This window comes from Pseudonaja textilis, chromosome Z, assembly GCF_049901715.1.
Source record: "Pseudonaja textilis isolate UNSWEBS1 chromosome Z, rPseTex1.2, whole genome shotgun sequence".
NCBI classification, from domain to species: domain Eukaryota; kingdom Metazoa; phylum Chordata; class Lepidosauria; order Squamata; family Elapidae; genus Pseudonaja; species Pseudonaja textilis.
Genome location: NC_142008.1, coordinates 67,068,257 through 67,088,574, shown reverse-complemented (window position 1 = coordinate 67,088,574; position 20,318 = coordinate 67,068,257). Strand labels below are relative to the sequence as shown.

Here is a 20,318-nt window from a genome sequence, read left to right as displayed (position 1 = left end):
CTCCAAAAAACTTGTGTTATTACGCACATTTAACCCTATGCAAAGCTCTTTTCCAATCCCCATCATGGTGCACTTACCAGACAGAAGACAAAAGCAGGTTCACATTTATCTTTAAACGGGAGCAGGGTCATCACACTATCAGCCTCTGCCTTAAATGAATAACACACAAATATATCTGCTATATTTTTCTCCTAAATCAGATTGCACAGTAACAATTACCATATGATTTTCTATTGTGGTTTATTATAGCTTTACTAGAACTTGGGCTGCAATATCTAGCCCAGTAGATGGAAGTAAAGATATATAAAATCATTATTTGAACTATCTATCGATTACCTTAATTTTTTGCAGTCAATATTTGTTAGTCCTATATACTGAGTTTTGGTTTAGTCTGCTGCTTCTTTTTCTTATTTCTATTGCAGATCCCAATGAAAATTAATCCCATTGTAATTGCCACTAAAAATACAAAGCTAAAGAAATGGGTATAGTTGAACTACCCAAGAATAAGCAATCTGCTCTTTTGCTATTTAATTTTGCTATCCTAATCATAGTAAAACAACTTAATTATGGGTAAATCAGAATTCCACGTATTTCTAAATGCTTTAAATCATTATAGATTGGATAATATATGTATGATTATGATACATCCATTGAAATCCTTGTAAATCTAGGCTAACCCCTAATATTTCTTTCTTTAAAACCATTCACTTTCTTCTGTACATCTCACTCTTTCAGCTTTCTCAAGTTTCAAAATCTATATATCAATAAGAAGCCATGTTTTAGTCTATTTCTTGTTTGTCCAAATCATAAAGAATAGCTTTTAGTGTTACTCAATAGATGGACTAAATTTATTAAATTTGGATGTTTAATCGATATCTTTGTCACTCGATCATCATGATGACATCTAAATTTCTTTTCCCAATTTCATCTTGTTATGGGATTTTTAATGACAATATTTTCAATAATCTCTCTGTCAAAATGAGACTACATTGGTCAGTTGAGGTATTAATATCACAAACTGTGCTTCTCTAAAATATTTAGCATGAGAAAGTACTTAGTAGCTTCCCACAAACTAGTCATCTTTGATGTATTGGCTCTTGGATGCACTTGCTTAGAGGTATGGGAAGTGAAATCCAATTTTTAGGGAGGGTGCTAGTTTCAAAAAAGCTAGCTGGTTAACCAGATTCTTACCACAGCAAAATGTAGAAGATTATCTTCACCATATTCATTTTTTAGCCTCCTGAACAAGTTTACTACAGCTTTGCAAGGTCCGCACCATGCCTGATAAATATCTACCACTGATAAAAGAGAGACACAATATAAATCCCTATTTTTTAAAATTAATAATACAGATATATTTGCTGGAACCCTTACTTATACACAAAATATGGATATGATCTCAAATTAAAATAATGCATTAAGATTTCCAGAAAACAAAAATCATACATCAATAATGGACAGAAAGGATCCATTTGCAATTCTTCAAAGCCCTACACCAAGGATCAGCAAGTGCTTTAGGCTTAATAATGATCTTCTAATAAATGCAACTGTTTATTGCACATTTCCTCCTTAACATAAGGCAATGCATATTTTAGTGGAGATTAAAACTTTTCCTGCTTTATTATGTCCAGAATATCTTCTTTTAAAAATGGATATCTCAGGATATGTTGGACTAAATAATCCAATATATCTAGAGCATGGTCTTTATAACTTTTTTAGTCTGCAGAACCTGGAAATTAAACAAGGAAAAAAGAAAAAATACTCAGAAGTCCCAATCAAAAGACAAAATTCAAGTGAGAGAAGATTGGCTGAGGTTAATTGATTTAAATTTTATCTTATTTTTGTCTTTAGGTTGGTGTTTTTCAGTCTTCACAACTTATGATGTGTAGTCTTCAACTCCCAGAATTTCCTACAATCATATCACTTGATTATTTTCTCCAAGATAAGAAATGAAAAAAAGATTAACAGATTTGATACATCTTGAGGTTGCTCTAGAATAGTATTTTTCAACTTTGGCAACTTTAAGATTTGTAGATTTTTAACTCCTAGAATTCCCAGCCAGCATGTTTGTTGGTGAATTCTGTGGTTGAAGTCCACATATCTCAAAGTTATCAAGTTGTCAAGCACTATCAGAGAATCTCACAGAATTCTATCAAGTACTCACTAGGATCTTGACATTTTGTCTTATGCAATTAATCAACACTGTCAGGTCTAAACTAGATTAGGCACTGGCAGCTGCATAAGAGGTTTAATGCTCAGATTAGAGGTTAAATATATATTTGTATCTAATCTGTTTAAAATTAATCAACTCCAGGAGATTGTAATAATGATGGTGGGGAGACCTTATGTTCTCTCTTCTTGTTCTAGTTCTCCTTTGTGTCAGGCAGAAATTTCTCTTTGACAATGAAGGGGTTGGGGCTGTAGTGATGGGTTTGGTGATTTGAAATCAGCAGAAGCCTTTCTTAGAAGGTGGGTTTTTGAGCATATATAGAACATGGAGAGGATACCAAGATTGTAAAACAAATCAAATGCTCATAATATTGTCCTGGATGCACAGCATGGATTTAGCCCCATTGTCAATGAATGCCGGAAGAATTCATTCTGTTTGAATTAAAATATTTCTTAAGATATATTAAGAAATAATTTCTATCTAATCTAGGACTTGAAAAGAGGGAAGCCTAAGAATAAGAGAGACTGGAACAAGATTTTCTCATTTGTTAAGTAAGAGGTGCATATAACTACTGTAAAAACAGGCCAGGCAAAATCAAGCAAGGTGTGTGAAGACCCTTCCTCTCACCTGTTTCTCATCATTTCCCTAGTTGTCAAAACAGCTCACTAGTGAAAATAAATGATGAAATCTGCAACAATTGCTTTCTCCAGCATCACATTGATTTGAAAAATTACACATTATGCCAGAGTTTCTTAATTTAATTCCAAAAGGAGAAGTCAATCAGTATTAAAGGGAGGGAAAATTGAAAATGGACAAAGTTGCAGAGAGTTAATTAGGAGCATAGTAAGGCCATTTGTTGACAGGGAATTTCGATTTAAATACTCGTTTAAAAAGCACGTAAATATATTAAATTTTCAGGTCCCTTGTGAGTTCAGGAATTGTATTTTGTTTTATTTTGTCCTGTCTATGCTACCTTTTTTATTCTATGTGCACTGTAGATACTTGACATATGAAGTACATGTGAGCTTTCTTAAATATATATTGGTATATAATCTGTTTAAAATTAAAATAACCAACTCCAGGAGATTGTAATAATGAGGGGGGGGGACTGTATCCCTTTCTTTTCTTGTTCTAGATCTGTTGATAATTAAGTTTAGAAAAATTCTCTTTGAGTTGGGCAGAAATTTCTCTTTAGCATTTAAATGGCTGGGAGTGCAGGGATGGCTTTGGCTAATTTTAAATTACCAAAAGTGGTAGTGGTGATGGTGGGGGAGGTTCCATTCCAAGTTTATAACAAGCATGTACTTGCAAATGGCCTGCATTTGGTACACAAAATGAAACACACATGTGCCAATATGTGCCATGTAAACATGTGCCATGTAAACAATATGTAAGAAATACAGAGACAGATAAAAAGTACCTGTTAGACCTTTATTTAGCAGCATCTCATCCCATTGTGTTTGATTGAGTATTACAGCCTTTAGTAAAAACATACAGAGAACATTATTTCCTCAGTTTATTTGCTTATCTAAAGAACAGTTTGGTAACTGAACTAACAGAATAACAAGATACCTGTAGCTGAATTTCTTTCTTCTTACTTGCCATTGTTATTCTCTGAAATAAAGCAAATAGAAATTATTGAGAAATTGCTATGCTTTAATGTTGGATTTGTACCAGATTGACAAAGATCTTACAATAATAACATGAAGATAAGTGAAGGAGGTGGAAACACTTATTCATACAAATAGATTATCTCTGCCATTTCCATAGAAATTCTCATATTCATGTACTTCACAGCCATGTATTATGACACAAATCACAGTACAACTATCTTTCTTCCATTATACCTCCTTATTAATTAATCCAAAATATCTCCTTCCAGAAGGTAAAACTGTTGGCAGGAGGTAATATGAGCAGGAGTGGGCAGGTTTTTACTGCTGTTACTATGGTCACCAAAGAACATCTAGATAGATCCCAACTGTAAGAAACAGTTAGGTGAGGATATACATAGCAGAATGGATCTCAAGTCAGATATCTTGGGTTCAGAGATGGGAAATGATGGGCTTCTGGAAAACTAGTAACAGAAGAATTAAAACTCAGGAAAAATCTAACGGCTGAAAAAACTCAACTTTGAATGTCGCACCTCTTTGTGAAATTGAAGAAAGGAAAACAAGGCTATTGTAATATTTGCTTGAAAGAAGAAACAACAGTTGTCAAAGTACAAGTACTCCTCAACTTGTGGCTACAATTGGCACTAGAATTTCTAATACTAAACAAGGCATTGTTAAGTGAATCATGCCCAATTTCTGCCATGGTTGTTAAACAAATCACATGATCATGAAGTGAATTCCCCCATTGAATTTAAATCAGAAGCCCATTGGATGGTAACAGATTGGGATCAATCACCCTGGGACACCACAACTGTTGTACTTCTCTGTTTATCATATCAAATGCTACTGTACAACTGTTGTAAATATATGCCAGTTGATCATGGGACCAAGAGGATGCTGCAGTAGTTATAAGTATGAGTACTGGTTGTAAATCACTTTTTAAAATATACTTGTAACTTCAAACAGTCACTAAATAAATGTTTATAAATTGAGGACTATTCTTATTAAGAGTTATGGCTCCTGCTGGGCTAGGTGTATTGCTGGAGAAGCACATGAGGGAGATATGTAAATGCATCACCAACAGTAGAGTTGGCTTGCTCATTTGGGCCATAACCCTGCTCACTACTGGCTTAAAATCCCATCTTTTCTAAGAATTTGGGGATTGTCACCCTAACCCATCTGGAAAGCACCACATTGGAAAAGGCTTGTTTTCCTTTTCTTTATATTCATAAAAAGAATTATATTTCATTTATATTCATTTATACATTTATGGGCTTCTGTGTCACCCATCTGAGACAGTCTTTATCTAAATTTAATAAAAACAAATGTTTGTTTAACAACCTTTGTTAAATTAATATTAATTCTGCAGTCTTTAACATAATATTCCACATATTAATTCTACAATATTAACTTAATAATATTCAACATACTAGTCATAATATTTACTTATCTCTTTTAACGTATCTTCTTTATTTTGTTTCCCTATTTCTTTTTTTTAAGCAAACTTTATTGAATTTTTATTACATTAAAAAGATAAAAAATATATTACTCAATAACTCTTTGTGGTGCTTATCATACAACAATCATTTGTGCAATATTTACAGGTATTAATTTGTGCATAATTATATTCTTATTCTAACTATATTCTATATTTAATAATTACCTATCCTTAATCTGTCTCCGATCTATCAAGCTATACCATGGTTCCCATACCTTATAAAATATTGAAGCTTCCTTATCTTTTAAATTCAGTGTTAATTTATCCATTTCAGCATAATTCATAACTTTTTGTAGAACCAATTCCTCTACGGATGTATATGGCTGTTTCCAACATTGGGCAAAGGCGGTCCTGGCAGCAGTCAATATGTGTAATAATAAGTATTTTGTGCTCTTCACGTGTTTTTTTTTAAGATCCCCAATAGGAAGAGTTCTGGTTCTGGGTCTAATTGTTCATTGGTGATTTCCTATAGCCAATTTTGGATTTTGAGCCAATATTTTCGAGCCCCTGGGCAAGACCACCACATATAATATGTTCCCTCTTTTTTTTACATTTCCAACATATAGGACTCATTTTAGGGTACATTTTCGCTAATTTCAAAGTGGGTAAGTACACCTATAGAACATTTTATATGCGTTTTCTTTGTATGCTGCTGATTTTGTTAATTTGTGGTTTCTATTCCATACGGTCTCCCAGTCTAATAACTTTATGTTATGATCAATATTTTGACACCATGCGATCATACATCCTTTCACTACTTCTACTTCTAGGAGATACTTGTAAATTTTGATAATATTTTTTTTATCTGGGCCTAATAAGATTTTGTCTGATTGTTGAAGTTTCAAGTATATTCTGTACTCCTTTAAGTCCTTTTTATATCAGCTTTGTATTTGGAGATAAGCCCACCAGCCTACTCGTAGCCCTTGTTCTTGGAGCTCCTGTATTGTTTTTTAAGTTTTCCTGTGTATTCCATAAGTCTTTATACTTTAACATTTTGTTCAGGTCTAAATTATTTGGGTGGATCATTGCTTCCATTGTAGATAGCCAGATTGGGAATTTTATATAGTGTTTCTTTTTTAACTTTGATCCAGTTGTATATCAATGAATCTCTAATCAGATGTCTGTGGAAATATTTTTGTTCGGTTGGTCCTGTGTCCCAAAGAAAAGCATGCCATCCTCTCTGAAGATCGTGACCTTTTATAGCTAATATTCTTTTATTCTTTAAATTAATCCAATCTTTTAGCAAAACTAATGTTGCTGCAGTATAATATAATTCCCAATTTGGCAATCCAAAGCGTCCTCTGCTCTTCATATCTTGCAGTAGTTTCATTTTTATTCTGGGTTTTTTACCCTGCCAAATAAATTTTGCTGTCATTTTATTAAGATTATCAAAAAAGGTCTTTTCTAATTTAACTGGAATGGTTTGGAATAGATAATTTTTGGGAGGGTAATATAGACATTTTTATGGCTGCTATTCTTCCTAGTAATGACAGTTGCATTTTCATCCATAATTCTAAGTCTTTTTTTGTTTGTTGTAATAGCTTATTATAATTATTCTCCTTTATTGCCTTACAGTGTGCTGTCAGCCATATTCCCAGGTATTTAATTTTTCTTGCTGTTTGAAGTCCAAGTACTCTTTCTAATTCTATTGTTCGTAGATCTGTTAAATTTTTGCTAAAAGTTTTGTTTTCTGTCTATTAATTTTCAATCCTGCCACCACTCCATATCTTTCTAATCCCTTAATAAATATTTGTCCTTTTTCTATTGGGTTTTCAATAATAAAAGCCATATCATCTGCAAATACTTGCAGCTTATATTCATTTCTAGTTTTCAATCCTTTTGTTTCAGGATTTTGCCTCATTCGTTCTAATAGTATTTCTAATGATAATATGAAGAGCAGAGGGGACAGCAGACAACCTTTTTGGACTCCTTTCTCTATATTTAAAGTTTGGGTATTTTCTCCATTTATTATGAGATTTGCTTTTTGTGCTGAATAAATTGCTGTTATAATATTCTCAAATTTGGTGCCAAAATTCATGTCATAAATTTGCTGAATCATAAATTACCAATTAAAGTTGTCAAAAGCATTTTGAGCATCCAAGAAAACAAGAGCTACCTGTTTCTCCGGGGGCTTCATAATATTCCAGACTATCCATTATTATTCTTAAATTGTTCCTAATTTGTCTATTTGGGAGAAATCCATCTTGGTCTGGATGTAATCATTCAGAATTTTCTTTAATCTAGTAGCAATAATGGTAGTAAATATTTTATAATCTACATTCAGCAAAGAAATTGGTCTATAGTTTTGTATCTTTCTGGCATCTGAGTTCCTCTTTGGGATTAGTGAAATTAATGATTCTCTCCAAGTGTCTGGCATTTTAGCAGATAATAATATCTCATTATATAAATCCACCATTATTGGTCCCACCTGTTCTTCTATCTGTCAGCTGTTCATCCGATATTGAGGGGGTGAACAGTGATTCAATACACCCCCGTGACAATCCACCCCATTCCCCATTCACCCTGCACCATTATTACACCACCACCCTCTTGATGTCCACCATGAATCATCATTATTGCACCACTCCTTGCCAGGAAGTTGATGTCAGTCTTTTGAGGAATTCTCATCGTAATGCCAACGTGGTAACACAGTCAATGTAAGGTAAGTAAGTGACTATGGTCATATCGCATCTAGGTTGTCTCGGCTACAGTCCATTTGTCATTGGAGTTGTGACATGTGGCCCCCTCTACCAAGATTCTGCCTAGAATACAAGAACACATTAGACAAAGGGATAATGGTGAATAGGGGTTATACAACAGGCCCTGGCTTACCGGGATGAAGGTTGTGGAATCTTTGCCTCAGTCTATCTGCACACAGATCTGACTCATTCACCCAAGATGCCTCTGATTTGGGATACCCTTTCCATCACACTAGGTATTGAATAGTATGTCTTCATATTCTAGAATCTAGTATTTTATCTATTTTGAATTGTTCTGGTTCTCCATGTACTGGTTTCATAGGTATCTCGTCATTTCTATTGACACTTGTTTTTAGTAAATTTGTATGAAAAACAGGATGAATCTGCCCTAACCATGACGGCAATTGGAGTTTAACTCTCACAGGGTTGATTACTCTTATTATATCTAAAGGGCCTAAATATTTTGGACCCAGTTTCCGGTTGCTCAGTTTTAATTTGATATATTTGGTAGAAAGATACACTTTATCTCCCACCTGGAAGGATTTAGTATCCTGTCATTTTTTGTTTGTTTGAATTTTATATTCTCTGGAAGCTTTTTCTAAGGCTTTTTGTACATTACTCCAACAAACTTGTATTTTTTCTGACCATTCTTTAACACCAGGTGGGTCTTCTTTTTGACAGGTGAACTCTGGAATTGGGCTAAATTCCATACCATGTACTATATAGAAAGGACTGTACCCAGTACTGCTATGCAGTGTGTTATTGTAGCGAATGGTAATCAGCGAATGGTAATAAATCTACCCAGTCTCTTTGTTGATGTGAGATATACAATCTTAAATATCGTTCGACCATGGCATTCGCTCTTTCTGTGGCTCCGTTTATGCTTGGGTGGTATTGCTGAGCTGAGTCCCTGAGAAGAACCCAGCAAAACAAGGAACCACCTTCCAAAATTGTGCCATGAACTGCACCCCCCTGTCGGATATTCTTCTTCTGGGTGCCCCATGTAATCTATATACTTGTGTCACAAACGTCTGCCAATCGTCCTGCTGATGGTAGGCCTTTACAGGGGACAAAGTGCACCTGTTTTGAAAATAAGTCAACTATGGTCCATATTACATTGTATCCCTTGCAGTTTGGCAATTCATCAATAAAATCCATGGCTATATCTTGCTATGGACATGTTGGCTCTGATACTGTTTGCAATAGTCCCATTGGTTTGCCTACTCTAGGTTTAGATGTTGTGCATACGTGGCATCTCTTTACATAGTGTTCAATATCAACCCTCATTTAGGTCCACCAAAACTAGATGTAATGTTTTTAAAAATCCAAAATGTCTTGCCTGTTTTACATCATGACAATTTGTAGGTATTTCATCCCTACACTTGGCTGGTACATACACTTTATTTCCTCTCCAAGCTATCCCATCTTTAAATGAACACAAATGGGAATTTTTTTAAGCCAATCATCCTGTGCAGTATCATTTCATATGGTGTCATGAGTTGTTTCCTTTAAATGAGTCACTTGACCAACATTTTTGGATGAGTTATCAACAATTAGGGGTTGAATAATAATATCTCATGTTGATTGATATTAAGACAACTGTTGACACTTCAAAAACCTCCTGTGTCCCTTCCAGGAAATGTCTCTGAGTACTTAGTACCCATTTTACAGCAAAGGCCGCTTTCTCCCATATTGCCCAGCCTCTCTCTGTAGTAGTAAACTTCCATGATGTATATGCGCATGGCTGTAGTGCTCTGGGTTCATTCTCTTGTAACAGGACAGCCCCTATGGCCACATCACTCGCATCCGCCTGCACGATGTACTTCTTTGTTGGATCAGGATGTCGTAAAATGGGTGCTTGAGAAAATAATGATTTCAATGTTTCACAGACTTCTTGACATTGCTCAGACCATTTAACTGGTCGGGTTGGCTTTGGTTTTTCTATTTGTCTCTCTTTTTTTTTTAGCAACTCAGTTAATGGCAATGCAATGTGGGCAAATTTAGGTATAAATTGTTAATAAAAATTTGCAAAGCCCAAAAAACTTTGTACCTGTTTTCTTGTTTGGGGGATTTTCCATTCCATTACAGCTTTTACCTTCATTGGATCCATCTCCAATCCTGCATTAGAGATTCGGTATCCCAGGTAGTCCAGTTTTGTTCAATGGAACTCATACTTATATAATTTTATATATAATTTGGCATTTAATAATTTAGTTAATACACTCCTCACCAATTGGACATGTTCTTCCATAGTTTTTATGTAAATAAGTATATTATTCAAATATACCAGCACCCAACAGTATAAATGTTCTCATTAATAAGTTGCATGAACACCGCGGGGGGCCCTTGTAATCCAAAAGGCATTACTCGAAATTGATAGCTTCCAAGGGGCCAATTGAATGTTGTCTTACATTCATCCTCAGGTCTTACTCTCATCCAATAATATGCCTTGTGCAAGTCTAATTTAGTAAAGAAACGTCCAGTTGATAAAGTAGCCAACAACTCACTGATTAATGGTAACAGGTACAGGTTATTGACACAGACCGCGTTAAGTCCTCTGAAATCAACACACAAATGTAGGCCACCATCTTTTTTTCTTGGAATAGTACAGGGGCAGCTATGTGCGATTGTCTGGCTTTAATGAATCCCTGGGTTAAATTCTTTTCTAGAAAGTTCTGCATTTCTGTCATTTCCTTCAGTGTCATTGCATACATCTGGGATTTTGGCAATTTTGCCCCTGGAATCAGTTTGATAGTGGTCTGTTGGGCGGTGCCGTGGTAGAATCTCACACTTCATCTCACTAAATACTTCCACCAAATCCTGATATACTGATGGAAAAGAGGAACTACTATGTTCAACTATCAAACTGATGGGCTCCAACCTTGAACTCTGTTGTTGTACTTCTGGTTCTTGCTGTGGCAGTTCTGGACTTATAATAGGCCTCAACCGTCTAAAACCACCTTCCCACCAAATGGTGGGCTTCCAACGATCCAACCATACTAAACCTAAAATAACTCCCTCTCACATTTCCGATACTACAATGAATCTTAATCATTCCCAATGGGCTCCAATTTCTAATCAAATAGGAATGGTCATCATCATAGCCAGTACCCCCCCTAACAATCACCCATCAACCTGCTTGAACTTCATGGGGCTAGGAAGGGATTCTAATGGCACATGCAGTTCATCCACAACACATTGACTAATCAGACATCTGGTACATCCAGTATCTATCAATGCTCCATATCAGCCTCTTAAGTCCTACATTATCTAACGCTATAGGTATTATAAATGGCCTAACAGGAGAGCTTACCATGGTGTCTTCTTGGCTGCTGTCACCACTGTCATACAGTCCCGACGCAACTCTCGGCTGACACTGCTCACTGTATTGCTTCATCTTTCATGTGGCCAGAGCTATTGATGGTTCTTTTTGTGTGACACCCTGTGATTTTTCACGACTACTAACTCCCCTGCCACTATATCTCATTTGTGAAACAGTTCCAGAAGGACCCCTCGCTGTTTGCTTCATACATCTTGTATCCATCATAGGATATGTCACCCTACATCCCACTATATTACAATGAAAACACCTAAGATTTAAACAACCCCTGGTATTGTTGGCCACAATTCCTTACACACTCCTTCCTATTCCCACATTAGTCCCAACCAAACCAGTTTTTCATGGAACTTCAGATTTCTCTCTAAATTCCTTCAAGCCCACGTCTAATTCGACAACAGTTTTATACCAGTCTGTTATTCGTTGGGGCACACCCCTGTAGAAACAAGCCTGTCATAATCCTTGATCTAAACCAGCCCTGAATTCCCTAATCAATAGACATTCTGGCCAAGTCCTCAATTTCCCAGCCAATCATCTGAACTCCCTGACGTATTCAACAGCTGGTCTTCCATTCTGTTTTAAGGCCATTATTGCTTGCTCAGTCTGGTGTACTCTAGACTTATCCTCAAATTGGTTACGAAGCCAATCCAAGAGTAATCCTACATCAATCAGTTCTCTAGCATGGGCACTATGCAGCTCTGCCACTCAATCTGCTACGTCTCTGGTTAACATCCCAGTAATTGCTACTATTATTGACCATTGGGAGGGGTAATATGTTGCATATAATTCCAAACTAGGCACGCACGCCCCTAACACTAGGCACGCACGCCCCTAACTACTTCAATTCCAACTACTGCTGGCCTTAAATGCAAGCTACTCAATGCAAGAAGCCTTGTAAATAAAATACCTGAATTTTTCCTCCTACTAAATATGGCTAAATTCGACATTATATTTGTCTGTGAAACATGGCTCAATGCATCTCTCCCCGATTCCATTACCACAGTAAGAGACTATCATGTTTACCAATCAGATCATGAAATTCGTAGAGGAGGTGGTGTTGCTATCTTCTACAAAAAGTCCTTACATCTAAAAAATATCCAAGTTACCCAGGAGCTTGCTCTTCCTGAGACCATTATCTGTGAACTATCCTTAAATATCACAATTCGATTCTTACTATGTTACAGAGCACCTGATTATGACATCGAACATGTAAGCAAGCTAAATACACTACTAATATGGGCAGCATCCTGCCCATACCCTTTTATCTTTCTTGGTGATTTCAATCTGCCTCATATTGACTGGACCCTAAATGAATGTACAACTGAAACCATACATGCAACCTTTTACAATGCTGTTACAAATCTGGGACTGGAACAACTAGTATCCAACAACACTAGACTAAACAACTGCCTCGATCTCATCTTCTGCAATAATTTGAATTTAATTTACGGAATACAAACTAAAGAACCCTTTTCCAGCAGTGACCACAATATGATTGACTTTCGTCTCAACATACGTCCACACAAAAACCACCACAATGATGTGATCCCCAATTATAATTTCAAAAAAGGCAACTATGATCTTATAAACAACGATCTCTCATCCCTTGATTGGCAATCTCTATTCACTGGATGCAATACTGTTGAAGACCATTACAACATATTTTTACTTGAAGTCAAAAGAGTCATCAAACTATATGTACCAACAACTACTCCCAAAACAAAACAAAAAAACATATTGCCCATAACAATAAGGAAACTTCAATCCAAAAAGAGATCACTCTGGCGGAAAAACAAATCTGGTCACGTTGCCAATTTCAAAAGCCGATACAAAAATTTAAGCTAACAAATAAAGACCGAATGCACCAATTATCACATTAAACAAGAGGAAAACCTTATAAGCACCAATTCCACCAATGCTTTTTACAATTTTGTAAACAACAAACTAAAAGATTCAAGGTCCATCCCACCCCTGATAGGACCTAATGGTAAAGACTGCAACGATAACACCATTAAAGCCAACATCTTTAACACATTTTTTGGCTCAGTATTTGGAAACAGCAATGGATCATGCCCAGAATTTCCTAGCCGAACCACAGATAACTACAGTGATCTAATACATATCGATTTTACAGAAGACAATGTTGAAAAAGCACTACGCAATCTAAAACCATCCCTATCTATTGGACCGAATGGAATATGTGCCTATTTCTTAAAAAAGTTATCCACTGCCATAGCCAAACCTCTAAGCATAATCTTTGAAAAATCTTTCAGGACCAGTTCCTTGCCTAACCTATGGTCACAAGCCACAGTCATCCCCATCTTCAAAAAGGGAGACCCTTGCCTAGTTGAAAATTACAGACCAATCTCCTTATGCTGCATCACCTGTAAAGTCATGGAATCAATTATTAACCAATCCATCATCCTCCACTTAGAGACAAACAACCTACTCTCCAATAAACAATTTGGTTTAAAAAAAAAAAAACTATCCTGTAATCTGCAACTCTTACACTGCAAAAACATATGGACTACACAACTTGATCAGGGCAAAACAATAGATGCAATCTACATAGACTTCTGTAAAGCCTTTGATTCAGTGGTACATGACAAACTACTACTAAAAATAAAATCCTATGGTATCTCTGGACAACTGCATAACTGGATAGAAGCATTCCTGTCAAACAGACAACAAATGGTCAAAATTGGGAGTGTCCTATCAAATTCTGTACCTGTCAATAGTGGTGTCCCCCAAGGCAGTATTCTAGGACCAACTCTCTTCATACTCTACATAAATGACCTCTGTGATCATATTAAGAGCAACTGCGTTCTTTTCGCTGATGATGTAAAGCTGTTCAATACCACAGACAATACTGCTACCCTTCAAAAGATCTTGACTGTGTATCAGAATGGTCAAACAAATGGCAACTTCAAATCTCAACAAATAAATGCTCTGTCTTACATATTGGCAAAAAAATCCGAAAATAAAATACAAGCTGAATAGTCAAGATCTTGTTGATGATCCAAGCTCTGTAAAGGACCTTGGAATACTCACCTCTAATGATCTAAGTGCTAGTGCCCACTGCAACTACATAGCCAAAAAGGCATTAAGAGTTGTTAACCTAATCTTACGTAGCTTTTTCTCTGGTAATATCACACTACTAACTAGAGCATACAAAACATTTGCTAGACCAATACTCAAATACAGCTCATCAGTCTGGAACCCACATTACGTATCTGATATTAGCACAATTGAGAAAGTCCAGAAATATTTCACAAGAAGAGTTCTCCACTCTCTACTCGTTGTAGAATACCTTATGCCACCAGACTTGAAATTCTAGAACTAGAAAACCTTGAATTACGCCGTCTTCTGTCTGATTTAAGCATGGTATATAAAATCATACATTGCAATGTCCTACCTGTCAATGAATACTTCAGCTTCAACCATAACAACACAAGAGCACACAACAGATACAAACTCAAGGTTAACCGCACCAAGCTTGATTGCAGGAAATACGACTTCAGCAACAGAGTGGTCAATGTCTGGAATACTCTACCCGACTCTGTAGTTTCTTCCCCAAACCCCAAAAACTTTAACCTTAGACTGTCTACTATTGACCTCACCCCTTTCCTAAGAGGTCTGTAGGGGGCGTGCATAAGCGCACCAACGTGCCTACCGTCCCTGTCCTATTGTTTCTTTATTTTTCTTTTATTTTTCTTATATGTACCCATTTCATGTATTCATAATTTTGTATACACTTTTACTTATTATCTTGTAAACAATTGACAAATAAATAAAATAAAAAATAAATAAATAAAAATAAAATGATTTACTACTTGGCTGAGAAATAAAGCTATGAGTTCGGGATTTCCATCAAGTGGGTGTGGACCCCATACCCTATGCTGTTCCCAGTGGCCAGTCCTTCTGGGGGACCCCCAAAATCCTCCCTGCAGTTTATGTTGCAGTTCACGAACGTTTACCACTAGACGTTATTAAAATGTCAACAAGATAGACCAATACTCCTTTACACAAATGCTTGTGTAATATGCCATTTATTGACTGCATAAAAAGAGCTGGAGCCCCCTGTAACCCAAATGGCATTACATTAAAATGGTAACTCCCCAAAGGGTAATTAAACATCATCTTCCACTCATCTCCAGGATGGATTGGTACACAATAATATGCCTCACATAAATTGAGTTTGGTGAAAATCCTTCCTTTTGCCAAGGTGGCCAACAGATCCTTTATTAGAGGTAGAGGATATAGGGCAGGGGTTGCCAATCTTTTGAACTTCAGGGACCACAAAATTCATAATTTTAAATCTTTTGGACCAGAGACCCTAGGAAAATCCAAAAAAATCTGCAGGAAAATTCCCCAGCCTGTTTTCCTACCAATCAATCATTCTTTATTTGGGATCACAGGCTACCATCTCCAGATCCATTCTCAGGGGGAGAGAGAGACTTTTGGCTTCATGCAAGGAAAGCAGCAGAAGCAGCAGAAGTCTTTCTTTCTCTCCCCAAACTCTGCCAGAAATTAGTCTTTGTAAGACTTGTTGCACTGGTGCAGCCTCTTGGGTCAGGATGCCTTGCAGGGTTCCAAAGACTAATTTCTGGCAGAGTTTGGGGGAAAGAAAGGTCTTTTGCTGCTTTCCTTGCGTGCAGCCAAAAGCAGAAGAAAGAAGGGGAAAGAAGCAATTAGGTGGACAGGACATGCACATGGGGTGAGTGGGGCAAGTCCCCCCCTCTGCCATTTCCTCCCTTCCATCACTACCTTGGGTTGTTCGCAATGCAAGCAATGCAAGCCTTGTGTTCCCATGGGCCATGTGGGTGGCACAGTCTTGTGTTCCCATGCAGCCTGGATTAATTGCTTTGGGGGGTGCTTTGGGAATGACATTTCTCTGTGAAGCATCAAAATTTTCTTGTGGATCACCAGTGGTCCCCGGTCCACTGGTTGGTGACCACTGATATAGGGGTTCCATACATATAGCATTAAGACATCTAAAATCCACACATAAACATAATCCTCTGTCTTTTTTCTCACGGAAGAGAACCGGGGCTGCCACGTGTAAACCTCCTTTCCAATTATTTTTTTGTATTTTCTTATTTTCTCCATTTCCTTGGGAGTCATTGAGTGCATTTGTAGTTTAGGCAATTTTGCCCCAGGAACCAACTCAATATCACAGTCCATTGTTCAGTGTGGAGGTAAAGATTCAGTCCCCTTTTCACTAAAAACATCCACCAGATCATCTTATTCAGAAGGATATGCTTGCTTCTCTGTATGTAGTTCTTTATCTTCATATATGTTGTTAATTTAGGTTCAAATTTAGGTAATGCCAATACTTCCTTATAGTTCATTGATTCATACATACATTACACACTTTACCTTTACTAGCAGAATACCTGTCAGGTGAAATCCCTTTGTTCCATTGCTCTGACATGCATGGTATTGTTTGCTGCTATGCTTCAACCTTGTCTTGTTTCATATCTTTTTCAGCTTCTCCTCCCTGAATGCTGACCCCATCACTAAGTGAGTTACCATCACTAAGTGAGTTACCGTCACTAAGTGGATCACCATCTCTAAGTGGATCATTCCAGAAATTTACATCAATTTTGTTCCAATTTTTCTCTACAAAGCTAGCAGTCCTGGAAATCACTATTCTTTTGCTCCCATCGCTAAAGTGATAGCCCACAAACCTGAGCTTTCTAGCCTTTGGTTGTCCCTTTCTTCTAATTGCTTTTGGAATATGCACCCATGCATTGCTTCCAAACACCTTTATATGTGCAATAGATGGCTTTCTCCCATATAGCACTCATATGGAATATCATTAATGGAGGAACTCCACAACCTATTCATTAAATAATTAGCAGTCATCGTGGCTTCACCCCAATATGACCTTTTTAGATCAGAATCCTCTAGCAGTGAGTCCTTCATGGTTTGCAAGATTCCATTCCATCTCTCAGCAACACCATTCTCAGCTGCTGTGGATTGATGCATCTGTGTTTTATTCCTAACTATGCCAACCACTGTTGAAAACTTGTTGACATGAATTCTAAACCTCTATCAGTTTACAGCTGACATACCTGTTGTTTATACTTTCTTTCTATGAGGCTTACCCATTGTTTAAATTTCTGTAGCACCTCTATTTTACTCTTTAATAAATAACAGAACCCAAACCTGCTATAGTCATCTACAATGACCAGTGCACTTTGCTTCTCCCAAACTGGCTTTCATACCAAACCTGCATTTACTATCTCTAGAGCTCTTGTTATCTGCCTTGTGCTATTTTTGCTTACTGGGAATGCTTTGGGCTTTGATGATTTGCATCAATCCAAAAATACCTTACATTCTTTTTACAGGTAATCCTTCTGCAAACTATTCCATTTTTTGAACAATTCTGAAGCTGGTATGGCCAAGCTTCCTGTGCAAGAAATGAACGCATGAACCATGCTTTGCCACATTGCCAAATGTTTGTGCACACTGAATATCTTGTCCTTGAAACACATAAAGTTTATCTTGCTTTATGCCCTTTGCACATACATTGCCATATCTCTTTATAATACACTACCAATGCGGTCTCAAATCCTTGCTTGTCTAAACTAGAGACACTCAGCAAATTATGCTCCATTTCAGGCACACACAAAACATAATTGAATCTTATTTCCAGACATGGAATTTGCACACTGCCTCTTCCAATGACTTTAGCTCTTTTGCCATTTGCCAAGGCTACTGCATCTCCTGCAGCTGCATCCATCCTGTAAAACAATCTAGAATTATTAACAATTGTTTGACTAGCTCCACTGTCAATTAACCATTGATCTCTTTCATTATAATAGCTGACTTTTGCAACAACAATTTGTCCATCAGCTAATTGTCTTCCTTGCAAACTGCTTCTGTTTTGCAAATAATTTCTTCCATGCAAAAAGTTTTTCTTTTGCAAACTGTCCCATTTAGTGCAAACAGTCCCGTTTAGTCTTTTCTTCACAGATGAAGCACTGCCTATGTTGCTGGCCTGTAATCTGATGTTTGGAGACAGCCAGTTTGTGGAATTTTCCATTCAACTTATCTTTTTGCTCCTTGGGCCCCCTGCTTGGGGATTTCTCCTCATGGCTTTTTCTAAAATGGTATTTCTGCTCTTCAGCATAAGAGCAGAATTAAACAAGCTTTGAGGGCTTCCAAATGCAACTCCTGCTCTGATTTGCACTCAAACACTGCAGAAACAATATTCCAAGTGTTATCTAAACTGTTCAAAACCAGAAGCCCTTTCTGAGATTCAGAAATCTTCATTCCATGGTGTACTAACTCCACAAACAAAGTTTGCATGTTAACAAGGTGCTGCTCCAGAGAATGTCCTGGTTGCAGACAGACTCAGTATAACTTTCTTGATAATTGCACAATATTGCATGCAGACACACTCACATGCACACTTCTTAACTTCAGCCAGACCTCCTTTGCAGTCTTTAAATCAGCTACATTGATAAATTGTTCATCTTCTAAACTTAAGATGATTTAAGCCATTGCTTTATCATGCTGCCTCTAATCTGCAGCAGCTAATGGCACTCTGGGTGGGTTTTCAACAATATCCCACAGTTTGTTAGCTTTCATGAAACATTCCATCTTTGCAGCCCAAATAACATAATTTTTCTGACCCAAACTGTTACAGGAAATGACAGGATTCAGACCTTGGAATCAGAAATAGTTTTATTTGCACAAAGGTTCAGAGCAATTTAGCTAAAGCAACATCTGAACAACTTCTTGTAGATCCGACACTCATATATATATAGATTTCATAAGCAGTAAACCACGGAAATATAACTTGTTAATCATTCATTGGTTACTTTGAATTACAACCCCCCTGTTGCTAGGCTATAGTAATGAAATTCCTTTTCCCTTTCACTAATCTTTGTCAAAGGGGACCTGCCAACATTTAGTTTCCAGCAGTACATTTGTGGTTTTGTCGCAAGCAAGACATGCGGTTAGCTTGTAGCAAAGCTTCCTGCTTGATAAATATGAGTGACTGACAAATGAACCTATGATCTGACATTTTCCATCTTCTTAATACACACATTTCACTATCAAGAACAATCATGTTAATATCTCTTTAAAAGTAATGCATTTCTTCTTTATGTCCTGCTTCAAAACAAGGTAGAGAAGCCTCCTTAATTTTCTCAGCCATAGTGCAAGCTTTCTCCTGCCTTGTTTCTCCATTTTTAAAAACAGAAAATCTCTCTCAGCTTAAATTACAATTCAGTCTTTTTGTGTGTTCTGATTCTGGGCCCATGACCTATTAGATTTTGCAGCAGAAATTCAAATCCAGAAAACACACAGATGACTGATTCAGCAGGATTCATTAACTTCTTTATACGTAATAACATATTGAAGTAAAATTTACAATACCAGTAATTTCTTCCAACAAAACAGAAGCAAAACAGCAGCTTTGGAGCTCAGAATAGATAGTGATTTCACTTCTTCAGAGCTGAGCACAGAGCTAAACCATGTCCAGACTCCTTCTAGTCTCAGCACCCACCTTTGCTGAGCTTGTTAACCATGTCTCTGCCAGCTCAGAATATTCTGACAATCTTGGAGTCCAAATAGAGGCTGCATTAATAAAGGACTAGAATCAAGATTATGTGAAGTAATAATACCACTTTACAAAGCTTTAGTGTGGCCACACTTGGAATACTATGTCATCACAATATAAAAAAAATGTTGAGATACAGAAAGAATACAGAAAAGAGCAACAAAGATGATTAGGCAACTGGAGGCTAAAACATATGAAAAATAGTTGCAAGAAGTAGTTATATCTACTCTAGTGAAAAGAAGAACTAGGAGAGACATGATAGCAGTGTTCCAATATTTGATGGGTTGCCACAGAGATGAAGGGGGCAAATTATTTTCCAAAGTACCAGAAGGCAAGACAAGAACCAATGGATGGAAACTAAAGAAGGAACTAACATGGAAATAAGGAGAATTTTCCTAACAGGGAGAATAATTAACCAGTTGAACAACT

At 36.8% G+C, this 20,318-nt stretch overlaps 1 protein-coding gene across 2 annotated transcripts in view; it reads right to left on the bottom strand.

Annotated features, from left to right (window-relative positions):
* The window catches only part of NME8 (NME/NM23 family member 8), a 124,870-nt gene extending 121,095 nt beyond the window's left edge, over positions 1-3,775 (bottom strand). For both annotated transcript variants that reach the window (XM_087918536.1, XM_087918537.1), the window contains exons 1-4: positions 3,743-3,775; positions 3,591-3,648; positions 1,192-1,298; positions 78-149 (exon numbers count right to left, since the gene is read on the bottom strand). In XM_087918536.1, the coding sequence (XP_087774662.1) occupies positions 78-149; positions 1,192-1,298; positions 3,591-3,648; positions 3,743-3,775 (270 nt within the window). The remainder of the gene's footprint in view (positions 1-77; positions 150-1,191; positions 1,299-3,590; positions 3,649-3,742) is intronic.
* Positions 3,776-20,318: the final 16,543 nt, after the last annotated feature.